This window comes from Theobroma cacao, chromosome 3 (assembly GCF_053813885.1).
Source record: "Theobroma cacao isolate CCN51 chromosome 3, ASM5381388v1, whole genome shotgun sequence".
NCBI lineage: Eukaryota > Viridiplantae > Streptophyta > Magnoliopsida > Malvales > Malvaceae > Theobroma > Theobroma cacao.
The window spans coordinates 41,285,958-41,312,132 of NC_142641.1; the positions used below are offsets into that span (position 1 = coordinate 41,285,958).

General features: G+C 37.4%; 4 protein-coding genes across 9 annotated transcripts; 2 read left to right on the forward strand and 2 right to left on the reverse strand.

The window, feature by feature from the left end:
* The first annotated feature begins 2,122 nt into the window (after positions 1–2,122).
* On the forward strand, positions 2,123–6,501 carry GBSS1 (UDP-Glycosyltransferase superfamily protein). Of its 2 annotated transcripts, none has more exons than XM_018117647.2 (14): positions 2,123–2,246; positions 2,486–2,856; positions 3,002–3,082; positions 3,183–3,302; positions 3,428–3,517; positions 4,099–4,162; positions 4,254–4,354; positions 4,446–4,555; positions 4,662–4,905; positions 4,985–5,161; positions 5,258–5,449; positions 5,585–5,671; positions 5,785–5,913; positions 6,055–6,501. In XM_018117647.2, the coding sequence occupies exons 2-14, from the start codon at positions 2,515–2,517 to the stop codon at positions 6,169–6,171; spliced, it is 1,854 nt and encodes a 617-aa protein (XP_017973136.2). In that variant the 5' UTR covers positions 2,123–2,246; positions 2,486–2,514; the 3' UTR covers positions 6,172–6,501. The 2 variants fall into 2 exon arrangements, with proteins under 2 accessions (XP_017973136.2, XP_017973137.2); XM_018117648.2 differs by having other exon boundaries at positions 3,204–3,302.
* A 583-nt stretch (positions 6,502–7,084) lies between these two features.
* On the forward strand, positions 7,085–9,722 carry LOC18605950 (Glycosyl hydrolase superfamily protein). Of its 3 annotated transcripts, none has more exons than XM_088804320.1 (4): positions 7,085–7,677; positions 7,776–8,881; positions 9,064–9,260; positions 9,555–9,722. In XM_088804320.1, the coding sequence occupies exons 1-3, from the start codon at positions 7,626–7,628 to the stop codon at positions 9,133–9,135; spliced, it is 1,230 nt and encodes a 409-aa protein (XP_088660446.1). In that variant the 5' UTR covers positions 7,085–7,625; the 3' UTR covers positions 9,136–9,260; positions 9,555–9,722. The 3 variants fall into 3 exon arrangements, with proteins under 3 accessions (XP_088660446.1, XP_017973138.2, XP_088660447.1); XM_088804321.1 differs by having other exon boundaries at positions 7,086–7,677; positions 9,067–9,260; XM_018117649.2 differs by having other exon boundaries at positions 9,064–9,722.
* Positions 9,723–9,985: 263 nt separating this feature from the next.
* LOC18605951 (ubiquitin carboxyl-terminal hydrolase 9-like) lies at positions 9,986–16,728 on the reverse strand. Of its 3 annotated transcripts, none has more exons than XM_018117646.2 (14): positions 16,500–16,728; positions 16,230–16,394; positions 15,785–16,045; positions 15,236–15,380; positions 14,938–14,997; positions 14,713–14,808; positions 14,234–14,629; positions 13,970–14,110; positions 13,249–13,419; positions 12,584–12,841; positions 12,315–12,463; positions 11,189–11,725; positions 10,812–11,082; positions 9,986–10,663 (listed from the first exon to the last, which is right to left on the reverse strand). In XM_018117646.2, the coding sequence occupies exons 2-14, from the start codon at positions 16,379–16,381 to the stop codon at positions 10,499–10,501; spliced, it is 2,802 nt and encodes a 933-aa protein (XP_017973135.2). In that variant the 5' UTR covers positions 16,382–16,394; positions 16,500–16,728; the 3' UTR covers positions 9,986–10,498. The 3 variants fall into 3 exon arrangements, with proteins under 3 accessions (XP_017973135.2, XP_007039352.3, XP_088660445.1); XM_007039290.3 differs by having other exon boundaries at positions 16,230–16,399; XM_088804319.1 differs by having other exon boundaries at positions 16,230–16,399; positions 16,496–16,728.
* A 1,014-nt stretch (positions 16,729–17,742) lies between these two features.
* Positions 17,743–24,246, reverse strand: LOC18605952 (RING/FYVE/PHD zinc finger superfamily protein). The gene is made up of 8 exons (XM_018118054.2): positions 23,065–24,246; positions 22,462–22,838; positions 20,437–21,573; positions 20,151–20,309; positions 19,706–20,021; positions 19,518–19,588; positions 19,258–19,380; positions 17,743–18,512 (listed from the first exon to the last, which is right to left on the reverse strand). Exons 1-8 carry the CDS (start codon positions 23,921–23,923, stop codon positions 18,162–18,164), a joined length of 3,393 nt encoding a protein of 1,130 aa, XP_017973543.2. The 5' UTR covers positions 23,924–24,246; the 3' UTR covers positions 17,743–18,161.
* Positions 24,247–26,175: the final 1,929 nt, after the last annotated feature.

A 26,175-nucleotide genomic window follows, 5' to 3' on the forward strand; every position in this document is an offset into this window, starting at 1 on the left:
ATTTTTTTTAATAATGGAGAGAATTTATCCTTTAATGTCTACGAGTTTGAACTATGGACAAGTCACCAGTTTTATATATCTTATTTGATTTGGCCACTGGCATGTAAGTTTTAAGCGACAATTATGTTTAGTTTATTAGTTTGTGTTGGTCATTGTCAAGGAAAGGCGAAGAGTAAGACAAGAACCGAGAAAGATCATGAAGCATGAGGGATATGCCGATATGACAGTGGGAATATACTCGTTTGGTGCAGCCTCTTTGAGTGGTTGGCACACCCTAGTACATAACTTCAAGCTTTCTGTTACGTTTTCTTTCATACAAAGGCACAAAACATTTGGGCACACTTCTTTCGTGGCGAATATAAGCCATAGGCTGGTTGATCTTTGGTTAGATGGGAAATAATGTATTCGTTAGGTAAAGCCCATTGGCCTTAGATGGAAATGTAAAACCATTAGATTTTTTTGGTAGGTAAAACGTGCATTCTCCAGTTGTTAAAGAAAGAAGGGTGCCTAGATTTTTCAGTCGAGAACTAACGATGTGATAATGCTGATATTGCAATCGTAGACACATTTAAAAGGTCACCACTCTTTTCATAATATCAAGTTGTGGTCCGATAAACTTAGATGTCTTTGACGCGTTAAAATCTTCCAAGCTTGGATTTCCACTTCTTTATTTTTATTTTTTTCTGAGAGCATAAGAAGGAATTTTGGTTGTAGTTTTCTTAACATAATAGTACCATTTTAGCCTTACATGGAGATGCTGTTTCCATAGGTGGCCCGTGCGAGGCGTCGAGTTCCATTTTTGTGAGAGCAAAAGCTTATGCAAGGACCGACCCCCCCACCCCAGCCCTTTGCGACACGCTAAAGATCCACGCGCGCCTATCCTTTTTTTCTTGAACAAACAAATCCTGGCCAGAAGGTGTTGGTGCAGAAATAATGTATGGAGAAAAGTAGAAAAGAAACGTGTGACTCTAAATTGTGATGTTTTTCTGTATCAGAGGAAGAACAAAAAGTAAAGTTGATATCGTGAATTATTGTAACGAACATGTGAATTAGAGGCGTAATATGCATCATTTTCTTGAACTTGGCTGGCATTGCAGCTGTAATTTCCTCTTTGGAAGATGCAAAAATTTATTACCGCTTGAAAAATATTGATTTTAGCAAGAATATAAATTTGGTCTTCTTAAAAATATCTCATAATTTAAATCAACAATACTATTTTAATATTATAATTAAGTATTTGATTCATTAATTGATGAATGATTTTTTTTTTAAAAGGTAAAATTCGAATTCCTTAATTCAATTAATAATACTTTAAGACTAAAAATTTACCTTGAAACATTTTTTTTTATACTTGCACTGAATTCCATTATTTATTTCACATTCATATTTAAGTGTCATAATGGGTTATGCTATTCATTCTTGAAGACGAAAATCGTGCCTGCATTTAGCTTAGCAACTTGATCAGAATTTTAAGTAAGTTAATGTGTCCACAAATTGAGTGGCAGGTGGAAACCCAAAAAGCTAAGAACATTGAATTTCCAACCTCTCACGGGGGAGAGGCCAAGAGTTCTCCTGGGAAAAAATATCTTCCACCTCACATGCATTGCTGGTGAATCATCGTGATTGAAAAACTTGGGGACTACTACCAATTACTAAAAACGAAGGGGGAAAAACATGTAGCCAACCTGCTCCATTACAAAACAAGCACAGCAGAACACAGCGTTCCGTGGCTTCTATGCCGTCAGTTAATTAGTTTATTAAAAAATTAATTTGAAGTACTAAAATTATAAAATCTCTTGGAAAGCAACACTCAAGTCTCTGAGGAAGAAACAGACATTTGTTGGACCCCACCAATAATGGACCCTGAACCTCGAGATTACACTCTCCGGTGTCGTTTTTAATCCACTTGGAGCCATTCCTCTGTTCAACGTGACAAATTAAATAAGAAAAAGAAATATCATTTATAAGCTCACATTTCTACACTGAAGAATGACCGCTAATTTCCAGCATTATTCGTACGGATGCTAGGGGTCCCACTTTACACTTGGGAAGCAGACTTGAGGAGCTTAAGCGGTGGAAGGACACTCAACCGTTCTCGTAATGCCACGTGTTGTGGCACGGTCAGCAATGCAATCAGTGCAAATTGGCAGATCCTCCATGGATATAAGTGACCACTTCAACTCCCGGGTACTCCGAACTGAACTCAACAACGTACGAGTCAAAAGGGATTTGTAAGCCTTGAACCGGTGAGTAACCTAGATTTCTATGCATGGATTTCCTAACTGATTTTGAGAGATTCACGGAATCTGTTGCGTAGGTTTCTGTTTCTTTGATGGTGGTACGCGCCAAATTTGAGACATTTTCAAGTTGTTGTTACGTTATCTGTATAAAAATTAAAAAAGTTTGCTTCTTTTTTTTACTTATAATGATTTTTGGACATGGGTTAAGTTGTTTATCTCCTTCTCTTTCTTCTTTCTGGTCTCAGCTTTCTCACTAATTGAAAGTACCCGAGCAATGGCAACAGTGACAGCCTCACACTTCGTTTCAAGAAGTTCACATGTCAACAGCCAGGAAACAAAGGCCAAGCTGGCACAGATCGGCATGAGGAATCAAGCCATGACTCACAATGGTTTGAGGTCTTTGAACCAGGTAGATAGGTTGCAGATGAGAACCCATGCAAAGGCTGTTGCCAGGCAAGCTGTGAAAGAGGGACACCCCACTGCAAATGACAGGCCTTCCGGGAAAATTATTTGCGGAACAGGGATGAACTTGGTCTTTGTGGGAGCTGAGGTTGGTCCATGGAGCAAAACTGGTGGACTCGGTGATGTCGTTGGTGGACTTCCTCCCGCAATGGCTGTAAGTAGAGTTTTATGAGTAACAGTGCAATGAATCATAGCCTTTTTTTAAAAAAAAATCTGAAAACAAGTACTGTATAGTTTGCTGCTTAATTTTGCTAGTGAAGTATATTTGACACTAAGCCCTATCGCTTAACATTGAGTAGGCCAGAGGACACCGTGTTATGACAGTGTCTCCTCGCTATGATCAGTACAAGGATGCATGGGACACCTCTGTATTAGTTCAGGTACGGTTTCCGATCCTGTTAAATTCAAGAGAAATCGTATTCTGTTTATTTGGTACTTCCAATTCCATTAAAGTAAGTTATGTTTGGATTGTGTTCTTAGAGATCAGCTCCTAATATGCAGCTAAAAGTCGGGGACAAAATTGAGACTGTTCGGTTCTTCCACTGCTACAAACGTGGAGTTGATCGTGTCTTTGTCGATCACCCTATGTTTCTTGAGAAGGTTTGGAATTATCATTTATTTGTTTAATGTTTCTGTATTAAAGATTCAATTAGTTCTGTTCTTATTTCCCCTTTTCTTTTCTTTTCTTCTTCTGTTTCCTTATGTTCACTGTTCTGATGATTCAGGTATGGGGCAAAACGGGATCCAAAATATATGGCCCTCGGACAGGTTTGGACTACAAGGACAATCAATTGCGATTTAGCCTGTTATGCCAGGTAAAACGATTTGAGTATGATTCGTCCCTTTCAAATTGTAATCATATCATGAAAATAAGGCAAGCTGATTTTTTCAAAGAATTTAGTGATGTAATTGTAACCTCTCAATAGATATAATTGAAAGCTGCGAAGCTGGCTTGTGTATAAGGTTAGGTGATACTGGTACGACAAAACAGAATTCCCCTGTAGCTGCAACAATTGTAAAAAGTTGGATAGTTTATCACATCCAGTTTAAACACCTGGGCTGTCGGTTAAACCTTTGGTTTTAGCTGTCTAATCAGAAACAAGCTGATAAACTTTTGGCTAGTGTTCTCGTGTAGAACTTCCAAAGAGTAGCTAGTATTAGATGTTTTAGTGTAAAAACTAAAGGAAACTTAGTTGGTACTGCTCTAGAAACTGTACTGCTGCTTGTTAGACAAGATTATGGTAACTGAAACTCTACTTGGATTTGTAAATTGTGAAAAACGGTCCACAATATTTCATGTTATTTCCATCTTACTGATGGTGTGGCCTATAAGTTGCACCTTGTATGTCGCCACTTAGCCAGTCAAGTTAAATTAGTATAATTTTTTCATTTGCAGGCTGCTCTGGAGGCACCCAGAGTTTTGAATTTAAATAGCAACAAATATTTCTCAGGACCATACGGTATCAACTTTTCCACTTCAGTCTTAACCTTGAAAGTTAACTCTTTTGTCATGAAATGATTTAGGCTGATGTGCATGACCGTCTTCTGCAGGGGAAGATGTTGTCTTCATTGCCAACGATTGGCACACTGCTCTTCTTCCATGCTATTTGAAAAGCATGTACCAATCCAGGGGCATCTACATGAATGCCAAGGTATGATGGCCTCTGGTTGAAGTAAATATGATCTTACTAATTTGGACCTGCAGAAGCTTAAAACTTACAGTGTGCTTGATAAATATCGCAGGTTGCCTTTTGCATCCACAACATAGTCTATCAGGGAAGATTTGCCTTTGCAGATTTCTCACTTCTCAATTTGCCCGCTCGGTTCAAGAGTTCATTTGACTTCATGGATGGGTATGAAATAATATTTGATATTTTTGCCATAATTAGGAACTTTGCTTAATATTATTTTGGTGAATTATTTTCTTTAGCCAAGGACTTAAAAGGTTTTGATTGACAGGTATGACAAGCCTGTCAAGGGAAGGAAAATTAATTGGATGAAGGCTGGAATTATAGAATCAGACAGAGTCTTGACTGTAAGCCCATACTATGCCCAGGAGCTTGTTTCTGGTGCAGACAAAGGTGCTGAACTTGATACCATCATTCGTAAAGCGTGCATCACTGGCATTGTGAATGGCATGGATGTTCAAGAATGGAATCCTGCCACTGACAAATACATCAGTGTCAAATATGATGCAACAACTGTAAGTGCTTTTTATAACTTCCAATTTCTCGGTCGTTTGTTTTATTAGAAGACATGTCTTATAATAAATGCCATTGCAGGTAATGGATGCAAAGCCATTATTGAAGGAAGCTCTTCAAGCAGAAGTGGGGTTACCTTGTGACAGGGATGTTCCAGTGATCGGCTTCATTGCTAGGCTAGAAGAGCAGAAAGGTTCAGATATTTTGGCAAAAGCTATTCCAAAGTTTATTGGAGAAAATTGTCAGATCGTAGCCCTTGTTAGTGTCAAATTTTGAAATGCTTCCTTCCTGTGGTTGTTACTGTTGCTTCAATGAGTTGAGTGTTAGTAAATAATGGATGTATTTTCATTTCAGGGAACTGGAAAAAAGGCCATGGAGAAGCAGCTTGAGCAGCTAGAGCTCCAGTATCCTGACAACGCTAGAGGAGTAGCCAAATTCAATGTTCCATTAGCCCATATGATTATTGCTGGTGCTGATTACATTTTGGTCCCTAGTAGATTTGAACCATGTGGTCTCATTCAGCTGCATGCTATGCGATATGGAACCGTAAATGCTTTTGACCAGTTCCTTTTCAGCAACCAACTGATTTTGACTTCATGAATTTACAAAAGCAACTGGTTATACTAATCTTGCTCTCATAGTACTGAAACTATAGAACTCTACATCTGTTCTGTGCTTCAGGTGCCAATTGTTGCCTCTACTGGTGGACTCGTTGACACTGTCAAGGAAGGATACACAGGGTTCCAAATGGGAGCCTTCAGTATTGAAGTAAGTAGTAAAAAATGTTTTTGTCTGTGTGAAGTGCAACGAATGACTTGTTCATTTTTCTGTCATCTACCTATAATGGAAGATCATTCATCTCCACGGTGATGTTTTTGCAGTGTGATGCAGTGGATCCAAGTGATGTAGATAAGGTGGCAAGAAGTATCAAGAGAGCTCTTGCAACATATGGCACTCAAGCCCTGAAAGAAATGATCCAGAATTGTATGGCACAAGATCTTTCATGGAAGGTCAGTCTTCCCATTATTGAGCATGCAGTTTCACTTGGTGGATTATGGTTACACCAAATTTAGAGCTCAAGGAAGAATGAATTCAAATTAAATAATTCTCTATTTCATTGGATTGAAATGGAAATTGGTTTATTTATGCAGGGACCATCAAAGTTGTGGGAGAAGATGTTGTTGAGCCTAGAGGTCGCTGGCAGTGAACCTGGTATTGAAGGAGAGGAGATTGCTCCTCTTGCCAAGGAAAACGTTCCCACTCCCTGAGCATGGAGACTAATGGGTTTGAATGTTCAAGTATTGACTTCAGCAAGCAAAGGCATAGCGCTAACTACTAAGTACCTTCTTTCTTTAATACAACTATGTTATCTATCAACTGTGGACAGCCATTTGCTTGAGCGGTGGAAAACAAACTCCCCTGCAGGTGCAGTCGATGCTTTTTTGGAAGGTGAAAAGATAGGAGCTTGTGTAAAGATATAGTAATGAAGGTAACAGGTGTTGTTGATGTTCGCGATAACTAAACAGGGAACCAATTTCTGTGCATAGCTTTATGCGTTATGTCAAGTAAATAAAAGAGTCTTCAACTTCTAGAAATAAGGTGGCTTTGGAATGTGTATGATTGCATCATATTTGAGCTACTACGAAAATGCTGAATGTTATGACCCCTGCCCCCCGCCGCCCAACCCATATCAAATGGCATTTGATTGAGAATGGGCCATTCACCTTCAAGCTGGCCCAGAGAGAAAAACAGACATAAACATTACTTTGGGAAAATCCAACTAAAATAAAACAAAAAAAGGGGTACAGATACAGCAATGGGGTCTGCATGTACCACTGGTAGTACTATACCTTTAGACATTGAACCAACGGCTGAGATCAGCCCCTCAGGGTGGAGCCACCGAAAGCGACTCCCAATCACTTTGCTTTCCATGGATGCCACGTATCTGATGCTGATTCTCTGTCGTCTTCCCAATGTCACGCTGAAAGCGTAGCGCACTGAATTAAATACTTTGACACTAATAATCGAATTAAGTAAAAGAAATTGTTAATAAGGTCTGAAGAAAAGTGAACGGTGACCCATGTGAAGAGTGTCGGAGAAGCAAACCTTTGGCCCCACCAAAAATACAACAGCACAATCACAATATATAAACATTCGGTGAGCATTCATCGTCTGCTCATAAATAATCTACCCCTTTTGATTGCGAATCATTAGCTAATCCCCATCGTGAAAATCTTGATCAACACTCTACAATCGCCGCCTCTAAGAATTCTGCCGCCCTTTATATCAACGTCAAGTTATTCAATCCCGGCGCAGACTCTGACAACTAAACCCAAACAGAGGGGGAAGTCCTTACGTCTAAAGCCTTTTTTTTTTTTCTTACTTTTCTTCTTTTGCCAACCTAAGCTCCCATTGCTTTCGAGGTTTGCTTGTCGACATTGCACAGCTGTCTGCTTGAGTGATAAAGGCCGAACTCTCCGCTCACTCATTGCTCTACTACTCTTATCAACTCTCGCATCAGCTTATTACAGTTGTCACTCGAAGCTTGTAAGAAAGTGACTGAAAAATCTTGAAGAATTTCTTGTTTGTTGTCTTGCTTAACACTTTTGGCGACTCAATTTGCGTGTTCATTGACGGCTTTTACCTTTAAAAAACAAAGATACTTAAAAGCCATTTTGCCCCTGCACACTCACTCACTCACTTTACCAACTGCTCTGTTCTCATGGGGTTCCCTAGATTCTTCTGCTATGCTTCTATTATTCTTTCAATTTCAGGTACTGGGTAACTCACACTCTAATTTTATTTACTGGGATTGAATTATAATGCATTAATTTGCTAATTTTTGTTTGCATTTCCTTTTTGGTTATTGCAGCTTATTTGTTTCCAATTATGGTTAATTCAATTGGGATCAATTATGGACAAATAGCCAACAATCTTCCATCCCCAGAAGACGTAGTGCCACTAGTAAAATCAATTGGAGCCACCAAAGTGAAACTCTACGATGCAGATCCAGGAGTCCTTAGCGCATTCGCAAACACCGGCGTCGAATTCATCGTAGGTTTAGGCAACGAGTACTTGGACAGGATGCAAGATCCGGCTAAAGCAGAAGCTTGGGTCAAGCAAAACGTTCAAGCCCACTTACCCGCTACAAAAATCGCATGCATCTTCGTCGGAAACGAGGTTCTCACTTTCAACGACACTACTCTCTCAGACAACCTTCTCCCGGCAATGCAAAGCGTTCACACTGCGCTGGTTAACCTCGGACTCGACAAACAAGTAACTGTCACGACAGCACATTCCTTAGCCATTCTCGAAACCTCTTATCCGCCTTCAGCTGGAGCGTTCCGTGAAGATCTGATAGATTGTTTAAGCGAAACTTTGAGTTTTCATCAAAAAACTGGGTCTCCTTTTTTGATTAATGCGTATCCGTACTTTGCTTATAAGGGAAACCCCAAGCAAGTTTCGTTAGATTTTGTTCTTTTTCAGCCTAACCAGGGAGTTATCGATCAAGCGACGAATTTACATTACGACAACATGTTATACGCTCAAATCGACGCCGTTTATTCTGCTTTAGCTTCGTTAGGTTACAAGAAGCTGGCCGTTCATATATCGGAAACTGGGTGGCCTTCAAAGGGAGATGAAGATGAGGCTGGAGCCACACCCGATAATGCCAAGAAATATAATGGGAATTTGATTAAATTGATGTCGAAGAAAACAGGGACCCCAATGAGGCCGAATTCGGATCTTAATATTTATGTTTTTGCCTTGTTTAATGAGAATATGAAACCAGGTCCCACTTCAGAGAGGAATTATGGGTTGTTTAAGCCTGATGGAACGCCGGTGTATCCTCTCGGGATTAGTACGAACGACGTAGTTGGGAGTAATACAACCGCCGGTGGAAGCATTGGGAATGCCGTGACGCAACCGTCTTCTCCGACCAGTTCTTCCACAGGCTATTTGTCTATTTCTTCCGCAACGGTAAGTTTTGGGTAAAAGTTGGGAGCTTTCCACATTTCTAACGGTTAATTTCCTCTTTTCATTGCGGATATTCCGTTATCTTGATAAGATTTAAGACACACCATTCGTTTAGTTCTGTTTGCGACTGATAATGACAAACTCCGTAATGGTGACATTTACGTTTTTCAATTTTTGGTTGATAGCAGGAAAGATATCAATTCATCGGGCATGTACTGCTGCCGGCCTCATTCTTATTGATTAAAACGTTGGTGTAGAGACGAATTCAAAGCTCTTTTTTTATCAAGATTTAGAGAAAATTTTTTCTTTTTTTTTCTATAAAAAAGGGCAATGGAGAGGGTGATATAAAGAGAATAAGGGGCAGCTTCGTTGTTAGGGAAAGGTAAATTCTGTTTCTTTGCTTGTACGCTAACATTGTGTCAGGGGGAACACCATCAACTTTACCTTGACTGCCATCCCACCCAAAAAAAAACAATGGAAGGGCATGTAAATAGATATCCAACGAGCCCTAGTCTGTCAACTTTTTAATTTAGGGTTGATAGAGGCAACCGGGGCAATGGTGGGTGGTGGTGGCGTAAGCTCTGACTGGGAAATTGAACATGATTCGGGTTGCTTTTGATCTTTTTAGCTGGCACTCAAGTGTGATCTTTTTCACTTTTTGGTGTTATTTTTGCAGGGTGTTCGGTTGTTGATTGAGAGAGTTTGGTAGAGAGAGGGGACCGCAGCTTAGACTAAGTTTAAATGATGATTATTAATTTGCTACATTATTGTTTTTTGTTATCTCCCTTCTTGTTGTAGTGAACAATTATGAAATTTTTTATTTTATATATCTGTTCAGCAATCATCTCAAACCAACAACCTGATTCCCGTCCCTGTTCAGCATAAGAAAAGAGAAGGAAAAATGAACAGTCTTAAAGTGATTTGGGTCCTTGTTTTATTAATAAATACTATAATTATATCTTTATATTATGCCATCGAAGATTCGGTTGAAAGTTGGTAGGGGCATGATTGACGTTAGTTTAAAGGTTCACTAAGAATAAGATTCCAGATAACTTGTTCTTTTCTGCCTTACAAGACAAATTCCCATACAGAAAAACACCTTTCATGTAATGAAAAGCAAAGAGAGGATTAATAATGTCATTGCTCTAGTATCTTAAAACATTTACATCCATCGCCAAACATTAATAATGTCAAATGACTTGGTAGAGATTAAATCATCTTCCAATTTAATCGCTGAGTCAGGTGACAGATACTTCTGTAAAGAGGTGATAATAGATTGGTTACTACCGCATTGTTCATAATACAAATTAAGCACCTATAACTATAAGCAGACCTAGTACTCTGACCAAAATTTCTTTCAAAAAATTTTAATAAATAATTGAACTAATATTTGCCCCACCTTTGAGTTGTGTCACCCTGTCGCTGTGAGTTGGTTATGTCCACGCCAGTGCTAGGGTCCCCTATCTTCTATAACATGTGGGCTCCCAACGGCTTTCTCAGCCAAGTAAAATCATCAGTTCATGACATGGTACAACAGCGAGTATGAGGTGAGCCCAGACTAACCTCAAATGGAGGCAGCTCCAGAAGCAATAGTATCGTAAAATGCACTCGATCAGGGCCTCAAGAGATGGAATGACTGTGTGATGCCTCTCCTGCCTCCACCTTGGGTTCACTTCTAACTCTCTTATAGAACAACAGATAAGCAGCTGAGGTCTTGATGTCCGATTCGTTGACTGGAGAAACATGGCTATCATCAAAATGATACCATCTATTCTCATCAATCAACTGCAAATGTGGAAAACAAAAAAGCATGTTGGTTATCCAAATTACAGGTAAGGTGCATAAGTAATATCCGTGAGAGATGGCTATTGGAATAGACTCGCATCATAAATTCAAATAAGCAAAGCACTACTCAGCTAGATTACAACTTTACCTTAGCATATGCCGTGTAATGGCCGCCACCTAGACCACCATAATGGTTGCTGATGGCATATAGCTCATATACATAAGTCTGTCCATCTTTGTTCATGACATATTTGCTCAAATCAAGATTGTGAATTGGGAAATTCACAAAAGTGTCAATCTTGTTCTTTAGGTATCTGCCATAAGTGAAGCGTTTTAAGTGAAAAACAATAATCTCTGGTAACATCCACAAGTCTAGCTTCTTTATAGCTTGCCTATGTTCCTTGCAACGAGGACAATACCTGCATTAATAATTTAAGACATAAAGCATCAATACTGCTTACAGTAAAGTGAGAATCCACAACCTTATTATTTGAAATCCAATTAAAACATGTTTTAAGCACTTACCACATGTCATCAGGCCCTAGAGGTTCTTCCATCAGGAAAGCATCCAAACATGAAGATAGAGAGATGGCTTCCTGACGGGTCTTTTTTGCTGTAAACCCTGCTTTATGAACCTCTGGGATGTCCTTCAAGTAGCTAGCATCATATAACTCCTGTTCTTTTTCAGTCCAATCTAGCACAACCCTTATGATTTGCCCAGATTCAAAGAGTGTATCCTTCTTAAAAGCCTTGAAGTTCATAACCCTGTCATCAGTCAAGAGGAGCAGGAGCGATAAGTCCATGCTTGATGTACCCTCACGTTCTCCGTTTTCAACTGGCTGAACATCAGAACTGCTGCATTGTTCATCAAGACCATCTGAGAGAAAGCCATTTTCCTTGCCAATATGAGCCTTAGCTGAAGAATACATTCTTTTGAAAGGTGACAGTACTTTAGAAACAGCAGTTTCAATATCAGCTCCACTTGGTTGGTCTTCCCCCAAATAAGTAACCAGTGGAGTTCCAAAAAGCTCTGCGCCACTCTTAAGATAATCTGACGTGGATCTGGAAAGCCCAATAAATTGGTTTAAAATCTTAACCAAAGAAGCAAAGAAGAAGAAGACAGCTTATATTCAACAATTCATATGCGACTTTCTCCCTCCCTCAAAAAGCCTTAAGCCAAAATATAAGAAGAAATATCCCTCTCCCCCCTCCCACCCTCCTTCCATCCCTTGCTCTCCCTCTCTAAGCTTATTAATATGTGATTACTTTCTTCCCCCCTCCAAAAACTTAAGCAAAAGATAAGAAGCCAAAGAAGTCCATTATTCACTTCCTAGTACACCTACACACATTTATGACATAAATCAAAACTGAAAAGTGCTGCAAAAGTAACAAAGTCTTCTGCAGATTTTTTAACCAAATTCACGCCACAAGGTGTGCACAGTGAATGGATAAACTGTGCGGACAAAGATGGTTGCTATTTAAAATAATAATAATATTAATAATCACAAAACAATTGCAATAATAGATAAAAACTATGAAACCTTTATTTTCAAAAATATCTAAGCATATGCAGATGGTAAATCAGATGAAAACAATATAATTTGCTAGGGAAACATTACAATAGCTAGAGAGACAAAGGAAGTAAACTTACTTTTCCTGCCATCGATGAAAAATTACTAGCTTAGTTTTCCCCATCCCTTTTTTTTGAATTCGGAAGGCCACAATATGTTCATCATCCTTTATTGAAATCAATGGCTCCAAAGGTGTATCCAAATATCGATAAATCTTGTTTTCATAGACCTGATATGGAAAATCTAATACTTCAGCCAATCATTAAAATTAAGATAAGAAGCCAATCATTAAAACCTATAACTGAAACAGCTAAAATTAAAATTAAGAATCAATTCACGACATGTTTACCTCTGCAAGCAGAAGGTTCTCATCACTCTTCAAGCAACATGCAGTACCTAATGCCAAAAGGAGATCTTTGCAGAATCCATTTTTCAGCACAGAGACCATATATGGCAGTGGAAGACCATTTCCATCACCAGAAAACACTGTCACTGTCATTGCCCTAGTGATCGTCGAAGGTAGTGGCAATGATAGATACATGAACGGGTCAAAAGTAATTGAAATTTTGCTGCAAACTGGGCAAACCAGTGTTGACTTATATTGACCCTGAAAGGCAAGAGCATTATAAACAATATACCAATTGTTAGTAATATGGGGAAAAATCAGCCTACATTTCCATGGTCAGAAACTTGAAGTTGCGTATTATTGACATGTAAGATGAATGAAAACAATGACATAAACATGGGACAAATTAAACATAGGAGCCTCAAAGGCACCAGGCCCCTATAGTCTGTGAGAAATGCCCAAATCTTGAAGAACAGAAAAAGCTATAATGACAAAAAAGGCACTTTTTAGAGTTGTCATGAAACCGCTTAGACTATCACTGACAACAAATCTTAGATGCCATGTAATAAAAACCCTGATACCACTCTACATTTTCAAAATAATTTTAAGGAGGACCATCATAGCAGCTCCAAATCAAAACATGCAGGCAGAATAAGAAAATTTCTCACTTGGCAAACATCCACAATCACTGAGTCATTCCGGGCCTTGTGATTTCTCCAACATTCAGCTGCAACTTCCTCATCAGGACGACCATCAGAATCCTTCATTTCAATATAAGGTTTTTGTTTAACCCTATTCAAGTCTTCATGCAGCCCATCCAGTAAGAAAGCCAAAAGTTCCTAAGAAAAAATGCTCCATCATTAGATTAAGCATAAAGAAAATAAAAATATTAGATGTACCCCTAAACAGTTATACCTCTAGATACCATAAAAACAACATTCTAAATCATTCTTAAGTTGTGATATGCAAAAGGTCCATACCAAAGCCTTGGAAACCAAAGTTATAAGTCAAATATTAAAGCTTAGGATCCTTAAAACATACACATACTAGACCATTATAAGAGTGGTGAAGACTAAAATATCTCTCCCAATCCATATTGCATCACCACCAGAATTTTGAGACCATAGAGCATTTTGCTAATTGATCATACATTCACTAACTGAGCATGCCATATTAGGATTAATTTAGAAGTATTAAAATTGCAATTGTAAGTCAAACTGTGAATCCTATTTGTTATTTTTCAAATGTTTAATGTTCATCACTTTCTTTCCAGCTTAATATTGTTGAGGTAAACATACCCTAATAACATAATGCCCACTAATTTATACAAGTTACCCGATTGCCAACTTTGCAGAAGAACAGAGTATCTATACATCAGACAGCACTTACTTGAGAATCATGCTGGTTATAACCACTAAACTGGGGTGCAAACCGAGCAAGTTTTCCCTTAAATGCACGTGGAGCAATTGCAATTCTACCTGAGGACCATAATTTTCGTAACAACTCACCAAATGCAAGTGCAAGCTCCCCCTGCACAAGTACAATTTAAGTTGGAGATTTTATGAAGTGCTCGAAAAGAGGTGTCAAAACTGTTCAAATGAATAATTCACATTAAACTACAAAAACAAAATTGTAGATAGCACCATAGATTACATGCATTCCCAAAGGGTTTTCTGTGTTGATCTCATCACTGTAATCTTTCAAGAAATACTCAACAAGAGGAGGCGTGTGCACTAAACATTGAAGAGCACTATTCATAAAACAAGTATTTCCTAGGTTCTGTAATCCAGCCAAACCTCCCTTCTCTCCTTTTCTAACAGAGTTATAGGCATCGAAACCATCATCTATATCATTTAACCCGGAGCTTAAGGAACTTCCTGGATACAAATTCGATCTGTAACCTGAGGAGTGACCATTGGACATGGTTGGCCCCCCAGCAATTGTCAAGGATGATCTTGAAGGTTCCAAGGAAACCAAAGCTAGTTCATTTCCTGTAGAATCCATGCCAAATCTCGAAGAATGATGTCCATCAACTTGCTCCAGAAGAATCTGTAAAGTTCAATCAAACATGCAGATGAATCAAAACCAATTAGAAATCGAAACAGAGAAGGCAAAAACAAAAAGATACTCACATCTTGATCCATTTGCAAGTTTGATTCCTCCACACTTTTGTTTGAAACAAACAACTGTCCATGCTTTTGCTTGTTGAAATAATCCCAAATGCGAGCCTAGCAATATATAATGAACCAAAACAAGCAATTGAAGTTGACTTAAAGCAAACAAATTTTCTTCTAAGATTACTCTATTAAAAAATACATGCTTAATAGGGGAAAAAAGAAAAAAAGAGAGATGCTCACCTTGTCCTGCTCTATTCCTCTAAGTGCACATACCTTTTGGAAAAGCACAGCTACAGAAGCCTAAACATGCCACCCAACCAAAAGAATAGAAGTGAGGAAAAGGGGGAGTTAGATCCTGCATGGTCTACGTAACAAAAGTGCATATTTTTCAAGGACACTAAAGACCTGAAAATAATACTTCAGAAACCAAAAAGCAATTCCAAATACATTTAGCAATTGGTTTATATTGGAATGATTTCCAGTTTCTTCATAGATTTCAAAACTTACAATGAACTGACGTCAATACTAGAAGCCATACCTTTCTGCTTATCCATATAATTGACTGACTTTCATCCCTGGAATCTATCAACTTAAGACGAAGTGGGTAAACCTCTACATCAAACTTTCTGTGATAAACACCCTGCAAAATCATCTTTCTTGGCAATGCTGGCCCTCCTTTATACCTAAAAAGAAATAGAAAGATATATTAAAAACAGTAACAAATTTTACCAGACATCTTATTAAATAAGTACAGCAAAGACAAATACATTCAAGTGTATGACATATAATCAAGTCACTCGTGTACACTGCTTTAACCAGGAAGGAATTATTAATTGACCCTGGTGGCAGAAATTGCCTCTGCACATTTCTTTGCATGTTTATCCTTTTTATTGACATAACCCACTAAATCTCACGATTAACATTAAATAACCTAAAATTGATTACTACCAAAAGAGGCTTATAACTCTTTCAGAGCCCTTCATTCAAGTAGTTTGATAACTAACTCAATAAACTATCGACTGACCAAAGCATGGACCATATACATTCCACATATGAAAGAAAAAAATAGCCAGAAGTGAAGCATTACCATTCATGAAGCTTTTCCCAAACTCCTTGTGGTACCAAAACATAATCCTGCCCTTCCATCAACATTCTCCGCAGCTGTATCTCATTTTCCTTGCAGTCACAATCACTTCCATTTTGAACAATATCAGAGTTATCGATAGGACCGGGCCTTTCTGCCACCACGGAAGAAGCCCCATTCAAATGCCGAGAATCAGAAGATTGGTTCCCAATCACATTTTCATCAGCGTCCATCCCAACATACCTCTCCCACCTTCGAAACCACCTGACCAAAAAAAAAACCCAAATTATACAGTAAATTAAAAATCCTAAGTTAAGATTAGGAAATTAAGTTTAATTTTAATTGAATATTGGCATAGAATTTGCATATTCAAAAATCAAATGCGTATTCCTTGCCCATTCTCCAAACAACCAGAAAAAATAAAAGTTAAAATTCGTTTCAAACAAACCTGCTGGAAATAACGAAATACAAATTGCCTTCTTTCAAATTACGCTCGGATTCGTTTCTTAAATCATTAACGATCTTTTTTTCTTCTTCGGGCGTGCACGGCAAGCAACTCGCCCCGTTCTCCATCATGAATCCCGAGTCCGGAATCGTCATGATCGATGAATCACTACCCTACACAATCAACCAAACACAAATTCTTTTAAAAACCGAAAAAAAAAAAAAGAATCATCAAAACTCCAATCCAGAAATCAAACAGATTTGAATCACCTACAGAGATCAGAATCAAAGCAGACAATTGGTTGTTCGTCGACGAGAGAATGTACCGAAATTGGGAGAGACAATTTGAAAAAACAAAAAAGAAGAAAGAAAAGGGAAAGATGGAATATTCGAGGGAACCCTAAACAGGTCGGGGAGGAAGGGAGGGAGAGAGGGGTTTGGGGTTGGAGTAAATTGGAGAAGCCAACTTAAACTTACCGTCTTTTCAACGATCTTGTCTTTTTTCAACTTTAAGTCACGCACCTTTTTATAGGCGTCCACGATACAACGATAAATAACCCGAATCATACTTAAATTTGAATTATTATTATTATTATTATATATATTTCTTTTTCTTTTCTCTATTTACTGTTATTAACTCCTTTTTCCCTCGTTTTTCCATTGCAATCAGAACATGTCAATGACCGTTCGTACCTTAAACACCGGTTTTATTGCAAGGATTTTTTTTTTTTTTTTTTTACTTGCAGCCATTTCGTGAGGAAAAAGAATGCGTTTAAATTAACATTAAATTTTGATTTCTCCTCTTAACAATTTGATGACTCATTTTCTCTCACGTAATCGATCTCGTGGATTGTGAGTGATTCAATATTCAGTTACTACTACTAGCAATAATATTTTTATCCAATATGGCAATCAATGATTATTATTATTATTATTACTATACTATATAAATACAAGTCCATCTTTGATTCTTCTTATCTTCTCTGTCAAATGAAAATGGGGAGGTAAGGTAGGTTGTAAAGGGCCAAAGAAAAATCTACTCGCCTTCTTTAGTAATGACAATATATTACTACAATTATGACAACGAAATATGAAAGAGCACTCAAATCTTCTTTATTGATAGCCGTGTTATCTCCAATCAATATTTTCTTGTTGCGTGAAATTAAATATTTATTTTATTTTATTCATGCTTTGATTTGCATTTAAAACAACCACAAATCTATATTTTTTTTTTTTTTGGAACAGGATCTATTTTTATAACTTAAGAATGAAACAAAGTGAAAATGGACACTTTGATGACTGTACCATGAAGAACACATTTTACCTATTGTAGAGATTTTTACCTTTGCTTCCACAAATATATATTCCTTGGAACAACTTGGGATACAAAATAAAGGAATGGACAAGCGATTATCGTTCCACCCTTCCAAACCAAAATGATTCGCAACCCAACGCATCAAGCAACACATGACGATTGGTTGAATTCAAAAACCCACACTTGTACCCTACAATGGATCTGATGTAATATATATGGTGGTTTTGTTCATTAGTTTCGTAAATGTAATACTATACATTAAGGATTGTTCATCGAAATATTTAAGTGGAGACAAAATTAAAACTTTTCTTAAAACTCGGGGCAGCCACGCAATACTACCAAAAAATCCGTCTATGTATATGTACACGAATATTACATTTTCCAATCAGACAACAGACCGGCACTAACATCTAGCAACTCTTCAAAGCCAATAGTGAATCGCCATTGCCGCTAAAAGGAAAGTGGTCGCTGCATGCAGAGATTCATCTCAAAAGGTGACGACCGCATGGAAGATAAGACTCGCTATCAGAAACACAAGAGCACTGTCCAAAAGTTAAAACTACGAAGCCCATTTCTTCATATTGGGTAGCCAGTTGAAAAGATGAGTAGACAGGCCTCAAGTTACATGGTCCCTATCTCGTCTGAGCTGGCTGAGGCCTCGCTCCCCGCTGGGCAAGCCCCGCCTCCTTGGATCTCATCCTCGCTGAACATGCTCTCCTCACTGGAATTAGAGAAAGGCCCAGCATCATCCTCGCTGAAATCTACCTTCCTTCTCCTTTGGACATCTTTTATTCCTCTTCCTTGCAAAGCCAGTCGCCTTCGCTTCCTTGCTTTCCTTTTGCCCTTGGGAAACTCTTCCTTCTGTGACTCGAGGCTTTTGCTTTCTACCTCCTTAGTAGTTCTTCCTTTGCTGTATTCATTATCCTCTGACTCTTCAGCATCAGCCTTGCGCCTTTTCCTACTTGAATTAGTCTGTGTACATAATAATGTGATTTTGATCTTTAATTAAAATCCAACAATGATAAAATTCATTAAAATTTACAAGTCAAGAACTGTGAAATTATGGAAAGAAAAGGAAAAATAAAAAACAAACTAAAAGTTAATTCCAAGTAAAAGGTACAGCATACAGAAAAACTGAATTATTGTCTAGGTGATATTTAACCACTACAAACCCTGTAAAATTCTTTTCCCTTGTCTTTGCTACCTACTCCTTTCCTATCAGTTTTTGTTATTTTTACACAACTTTTGGCTTCATATTTGAGTAATTATCACTAACAACTGCTTACCAATGCTGGCATCAAAAGACAACGCATCAAACCTCATAAGAAAGATCAAGCAAAATACTTTAGAATACTCAATCGCAGCAAGGCAATTGTCATGCCAATAGATGACATAAGCTTTAGACTTGACATTAATGATTCAAATTTGTTATAAGCATGCCGCATGATTGCATCAATTTCTTTCCTTTTTATTCACTAATATTTCCAATCTTCATTGGCTAAACTGAAAAGTGAAAGCAACAACAATCCACATTGACAAAATTGCAAGACGAGAAGCAAATTATGATCATTAATCACAAAAGAAACGTCACAGAAGACTGGTTTTATGGTTTTGGGTCTCATAAGGAATTTTCCCACTTGAAGTCCCATCCCTTATTCCCTCAGCAGAACACAGTGCACAAGCAAAGTAGTAAAAGATGCTCAGCCAATGTGCATACCTTGGGGCCACGATCAACCAACTGAGCCCATTCTTGTCGATTTCTTAGACAATCAAGAACAGCTTGAGAATGACTAGAATATGCATAGCGTTCTCCATTATGTTTCCTCAAGTTAGGCCAGTGCTGGAACAAAAGCAGAAAGAAAGAGAATGAGGAAGCGAAATCTCTCCCCTACAAGTACTACAAGGGATAAAAGAAAAAAAGAAAGAAAGATGGCATAAGGCAAACAGTAGGCACTCTGCCTGACAGAAGCAACATACCGGCAGGACTGCATTGCATAGTTCTTCATATGCCATTCGCCTGCCTTTGCTCATAATCTCATTTATCAAGCCTGAAAACATGAAGAAGAATATTACAAATGGCTAATTGGAGGGTAAACAAACAAACATGAGATTGGTCCTAATTCAGGAAATTTTGGTACAATTAGACTTCCTTGAGAGGCAATTACCAGGTAGAGTACGAGGTGCAGAACCACGAACTATGCCTGGGTCATCATCAGATATATTCCTTGGTGAACTGCGTATAGATGACAAAGTTTGGTCATTGGCTTCAGTGGAAGAAGAAGGGCCACTGTTTGTGGTTGTGGTGGGTGCAGGCAGTACATTCTTGTCATCTCTTTTAACAGAAGCATCCATGGCAGATCCAGTATCTTGTCTCTGATCAGGTGAAAGTAGCGCTTTGTCAGTCCTTTTAGCCTCATCATCAAGCTCACGAGAACCACGCGACGCATCTTTAGATGCATCCTTGTTTTTTCTTCTAGAAACCTACAAATGAATTAAGGACCACTCATCAAAGCTGAATCTTGTTAAAAACCTCTGTTACCAATGCAACTAATACTTAAAACAGGAATGCAAGTTGGCACAAAATGTCAGATAAGGAAGTGCACATATTACCACACTGTGATCCTTTCCTCCAGAGCTAGATGTGCGCTTTATTAGCATACTTGTTGCAGTTGGAGATGCCAGCTGAGGAAAGCTACCAGTGTGCCGCACACGTGGAACACGAGGTACTCTTGGAGAACTATTAAGTTCTTGATGCAGAAGTAAAGCAAGCTGAAAATGAGGAAGTAAAGAGGGAGAATAAATTTGTCAATGGAAGCTGCTAAAAATAAAAAGAAAAAAATTAAAAAGAGAAAGAATCATAAATTATTTTATTAGAAGATAGCACTTGATCTCACACCTCTTCATCACTCAGAGTAGGAGAATTTGATGGTGCAAAAGGATGTGCTGATGTTGGATGAGTAACCTTAGATGCTGGCTGGGTACTTGAATGATTTAACTTTTCACCTTTCTGGGGGAAACCTGAAGCTGATGTCTTATTTTGTTGAACATGTGGAGCAGAATGACTTTGCATTGACCCGGCAGGCTCACCAGAGACTGAGGTAACTGAAGTATTCTGCACCGAAGATGCCTTTGAAAATGAGGAAGGCACATAATCTTTAAATTCAGATATAGTTCTCCTAGAAATGGAAGCATGTGAAATCCTGCTTTGATGTGACACTTTTGAAGCAGAACCGAAAGAGGATTTGGGACGCTCTTTTGCTGTCTTTCGTGATAAGTCATGCCTGTCTTCATCCCTGGGTACATCACTTGCAGCATGATCTTTCTTAATGCTTGCATTATTGTCAGAAATTACTCGTTGCTTAGTGTTAGGATTAGAATTCTGAGTATCTGTAGGTTTAGAGTTATCAGGAATAGATGACATGGGGTTTACGGCAGCAGATGAAGTGGAAGATGACTTTCCAACACATACTACCGTTTTATGCTGGATAGACTGTTCTTCAGAGGTTAACACATTTCCACTTAATTTAAGCTCTTCAGCAGATCCAGGAACAAGCTTGGATTCTGAAGAACTTTTCTGCACTGGCTCAGGAACTTCTGAACCCTCCAAATCGCGTTTTAGCAAAGAACAATCACCAGACATTTCGTTAGCTTTATCAGAAGGACAGTCAGCAACCGCTTCCGACACAATGACCTTTTCCTTACCATCAGAAGATTGTGAACTGCCTCCAACCACATCATTCATTTGGGAAGTTTCTGATGTCTGATGCAAAGATTTCCCTGTGTCTTTAGTATCATCATGAGGAGAAGATTGAGCAGTTAAGACGACCTTAGAACCATCATCATAATTCATTTCTTTTTTCACCTCAATATCAGGTTTAATTAAAACATGAGGCATGCAGACATTAGAATCTTTAACAATCTTATTGCCCTGAGCTCCCAGGGCAGAACTAGCCAAATCATCAACTGGATGCTCCTGAAGACTTGGAGAACCTTCTACACCACCATCTACTTTGTCAATTGTCATGCTATCACCCTATTGCAAGAATATAAAAAGGTTACTAAAAATAAGGAGTGAAACAAAAAGCATATCAGAAATGTTTATCAAACACTCCTCCTCTACCATTTTACACACACAAAGACATGTCAAGGATTGCATGCAAACTGCACGTAAAACTAGTTGTCAACAGCAACATTTAGATGAAAGTGATGCTTTCAATGTAACATACCAAAATTTTAACATGATACTAAAATTTAGAGAACAAGGATAGATACACCTGAAACCAGCCTCTAACTATGACAAAGCAAACTAACAGTGTAGCATCATAATTTTTCAATGAAACTAATACAATGAAGCTATAACTTCTTTAAGTTATGGTGTTTTTGTTTTTCACATCAAGATCTCTCAGGTTGATGTTTTATATGTGATTGGAAGTTCTCTAAGCATGGTCCACTACTGTACTTTGATCTTTTCCAATATATGTATGCCTGCAAACAATGAATAGGCATATATTCTTTAACCAACAAAAACCTTTTTGAGCTAGTTTGCTTTAGTAATTTGTGAAAGTTTCCTCTCCTGCATGATGGCCTTGGCTACCCTTTCTAAGCAGCTTGCCCGTGTCTATTATCACTGTGTTCCCTAGATCAAAAGCAAAACCTATTTACCAAGAAGCTGAGGTTCGACCTACTACACCATTTTAAGGCAATTGCTTTTTATTTCACATGACCCGACATCATCACAGACTTGCTTCTAGAAGATTATAGATTGTAGAGATTGCGTTAGTCCTTGTGACATCAACTAACAGAGCTTCATTTCTTTTCTGCTAGATAAATTTAAAAAAAAAAAAAAACCATTACAACAGATAAAGCTACAAAAATAATTTCCATCCAGGGTAACAATAAATGAAAGACATAACAAAGATACCTCTTCTATAACAGGAGTTATCCCAGGATCTTTGTGCTCTAATGGCAATGCAACAACATCTTCTGTTGCAGGAGAGCTCTTCATAGCTGCAGGAATTTGGTGGTCAACCTTCTCCTCCTTCAGTTCAAATCTAATGGAACAATCATGTCCAGACATACTAGAAGTTGAGGCCTCTGAAGCACGCTCCTTTGCCACTAAGTTGTTCTGAGGCCTTTCAATTGCATGGTTCAATGCAACATTACCATCCGATGTGGGTTCTTGAAGCACACCATCCCTCAAATTTTTGTTCTTTACACTCTGAACATCCATCTTGAAAGACTTCGAACCTCTGTCTTCATAAAATTCCAATTGTTTTGCATCACTGCTGGGCCTAAACACTAGTAATGAATGAAAACAAACACAAAAACAACAAAAAAACCTGGAGTCAACATGCATATGCCAACTTTGGTAAAGATGAGACTCACCATTTCCGTTCATTTCAATAATATGAAACGTGTGTTCTTGACAAATAACTACAGTTCTCATGATAACAAGATAATTTTAATCTCTGCATGTGTATATATTGTACAGTAATAAATTGCATTGAAAAGTAAGTTAAATAACCTGTTTTATGGGACTGAGCAGCTCTCTTCTTCTCATAAGCCTCTTTCTCAGCAGCACTTCTAGACTTCTTCTTCGCACTCCTATCTTTGGATGCCCCAAGCTCGTCTTTCTTCCGCTTACTGGAGGGTATCACAACAGGCTGAAGTACACTCCTATCCTTCCTTGCCCCATTCTGCCAACGTTTTCCATCCAAATCCTCACCCTCACTCTTCTTCCCTTCCTTTAAGGCATCCTTCATTGGATAAATCGGAGCGCCAAACACCCTCTCCTTAGACAAAGAAAACAGAACTCCGGCACCATTATCAACCAGATTCCCATTCTCATTCTCATTTTGCATACCATTTTTATTATCATCATCTTTCTTTTCATCCCAACATGGGAACTCCCTATACTGGAAATTGAATTTTTTAGGCACATACCCTGTACACTTCCACAACTCCGGTGTAAAAACCCCAGACAAACCTCCAAACAAACCCGGCTCCCCTCCAGGAACCCCTTGAACATGGACACGCTCTTCCATGGGAATATCAGTCCAAAGCCTAAAGGGCCGCCGAGGAGGCACATGACCCACATAACTACTCTCTATCCTAACCGTTTTTGTCGGCAATTCAACAAGCAATTGTGCAACCTCCTTCTCCTCACTGTCATTACGGTTGCTCTTGCTCTTGCACTTGTCACAGGCAAACAACTCTTCTGCCTTGGTGTAACGCGAGCAGCGCGTGTGCACCCACACGCCACACTCATCGCACTTCACCATCTCTTCACCGTCGTCGAAATTGACGCCACAGACGCAGTCCACGGTCCATGAACCGTCTCCCCAGTCGTCATGGGGGTCAGCCCGATGCGTACGGCCTTTCATACTTATGATCCTAAACCCTAATTAAAATAAATTTAAAAGACCTAACCTGAAATTCCTAAATTTTTAACCCCCGCAATTCACATTGAATTAAAAGTGTTCTGCTAATTTAACCGCTTTTCCTCTCTCTTTTTGCCGAAATTGAATTGAAATTGATGAATGAGTACCTGGAAACATATAATTCTTCGTTGTTACGCTGATTTATGGGACTCCCTCGGTGTCTGCAGAGGGCGACGAAAACGGCTTCTCCCTTGTGCACGAACGGACCGGAACTCAAAGGGAACGAAATTAAAACCAGAACGACGAATTCTTTTGGCGTCCGTCTCTTTCTTGCCTCAGCGGCTCGGCTTCAAAATATCCAAGCCCATTTTCAATTGGTGGCCTGAGCCCATCCCGCCTATGACCCAGCGTCAGAAGGCTTTTTTAATTCACGAGTGAATTACATTTTATTTATTTACTTTTTTTTAAGTATATCTGATTCATTGAGTAGTTTAACTATGAAATTTAGCATAATATATACAAAAATTTAAATAAATTTTTATATTTTTATTATATTGAATCAAATTTTTATATTTTTATTTTTAATCAAATAAATTTTATTTATTTTAAATCAAAAAAATTTTATAATTTATAATTAACTTAATCAAAATCTCATTTATTATTTTATATCGCATGATGTTAACGTGATATGTTAACATATCATAATTAATGATTATATAACATATTAATTTTATATAATAGTATAGTCATGTGGCCTTTTCACCATTGATATCAATATTATATCAGTGTTATATAAATATAAAATGATAAGTAATATTTTTATTAATGTTAATTAATTAATAATTAGTCATGACTCTTAAGAGTTTATTTAACTCAAAATATAAATACAAAAACCTTGTTGAATATGATAAAATAATAAGAGTTTATTTGAATATTCTTAAATAATTTAAAGACTTATTTAAACATTTTATATCATAATTTTTTTTCTTGAATGAAATTTTTTGATATTTTTACACATTGATTCCGTTACCAAACTTTATTATAATAAATATAATCGTGAACTATTTCATATTTGTAAATAAAATCCTAGACGAGCGCGAGGTAAATAAAAATCTTTACATTATAATAATTGTTTACAATTTCATATTTGTAAAATAATAAATTGTAAATTTAAATAAAACAAATTATCGTAGCTTAACGAGGAAAGTGTTTAATATTTAACAAGACGATGCAAGTTTTGATTCTCATGAATTGTATTTTTTCAACAAATTTAAAGTCCATTGATTATGTTAATTAGGAAAAAAATTATGACTAAATCAAACTGAATTAATCATTTTTTTACTGAATTAACTTATTTTATAAAATTTTATCAATTAGATCAATTTTAACTAATAATGATTTAAAATTTTTAACATATAATAGTTGACCTTTATTGCTTTACCTACGTTTCAACTTGTGTTAGCTTACTGACAGCTCATTGTTTCTCTTTTTTTTTTTTTTTTTTGAGGTAGCCTTGAAGAAAGATATTTAAATGTTTTCTTAGATTTGTTGCCTAATTAAGGACCGTGTTGACCGAACTTATTTAAGTTGTATTTTTTTAATTTATTTTTCTTCTATATTGCATAAACACATTTAAGTGTTCATTAAAAAATATACCATACTTTTTCTAACTATTTAATAGTATCTATTTATTGCATGTTCACTCGTGTAGAAGACATGGCAGGTCAATTTTCATATCCGAATATTCGCCCAGTGAATGAAAAAATATTTCCACATGGATCATACCTAAATTATTATAATTAATAATTAATAATAATGCTTTACTGTTTTTCTCTTTTTTTTTTTTCCTTATAAGTAATAGATTGCTTATACAAGTAGTAAAAGATGATATGAATGCTATAGATGATGCTGCAATTATATATGCAATTGAGTTTGTGAAATTCTATGGATAATGATTAAGTGCAAACTCATTACCTACAAGTCAATATTTTGAATAACTATTTCAATATTAAAAAAATACTGTTGGAGTGATTATGTTTGGTAAATGTTTGAGATATTAATACAATACTAAAATTACTATAGGTATTTACATATTTGACTTTAAATAAATAGTACTCAATTTCCTATACAGTATATAGTTCATGCCTTATTATATTCCTTAAATATTAAAAAAAAAGAAAAAAAATGAAGTTTGATGTAAGGTATATTTTTCTATCTACCACGCCCAAGGAAGGAAGTTCAAAATCGCAGGTGCT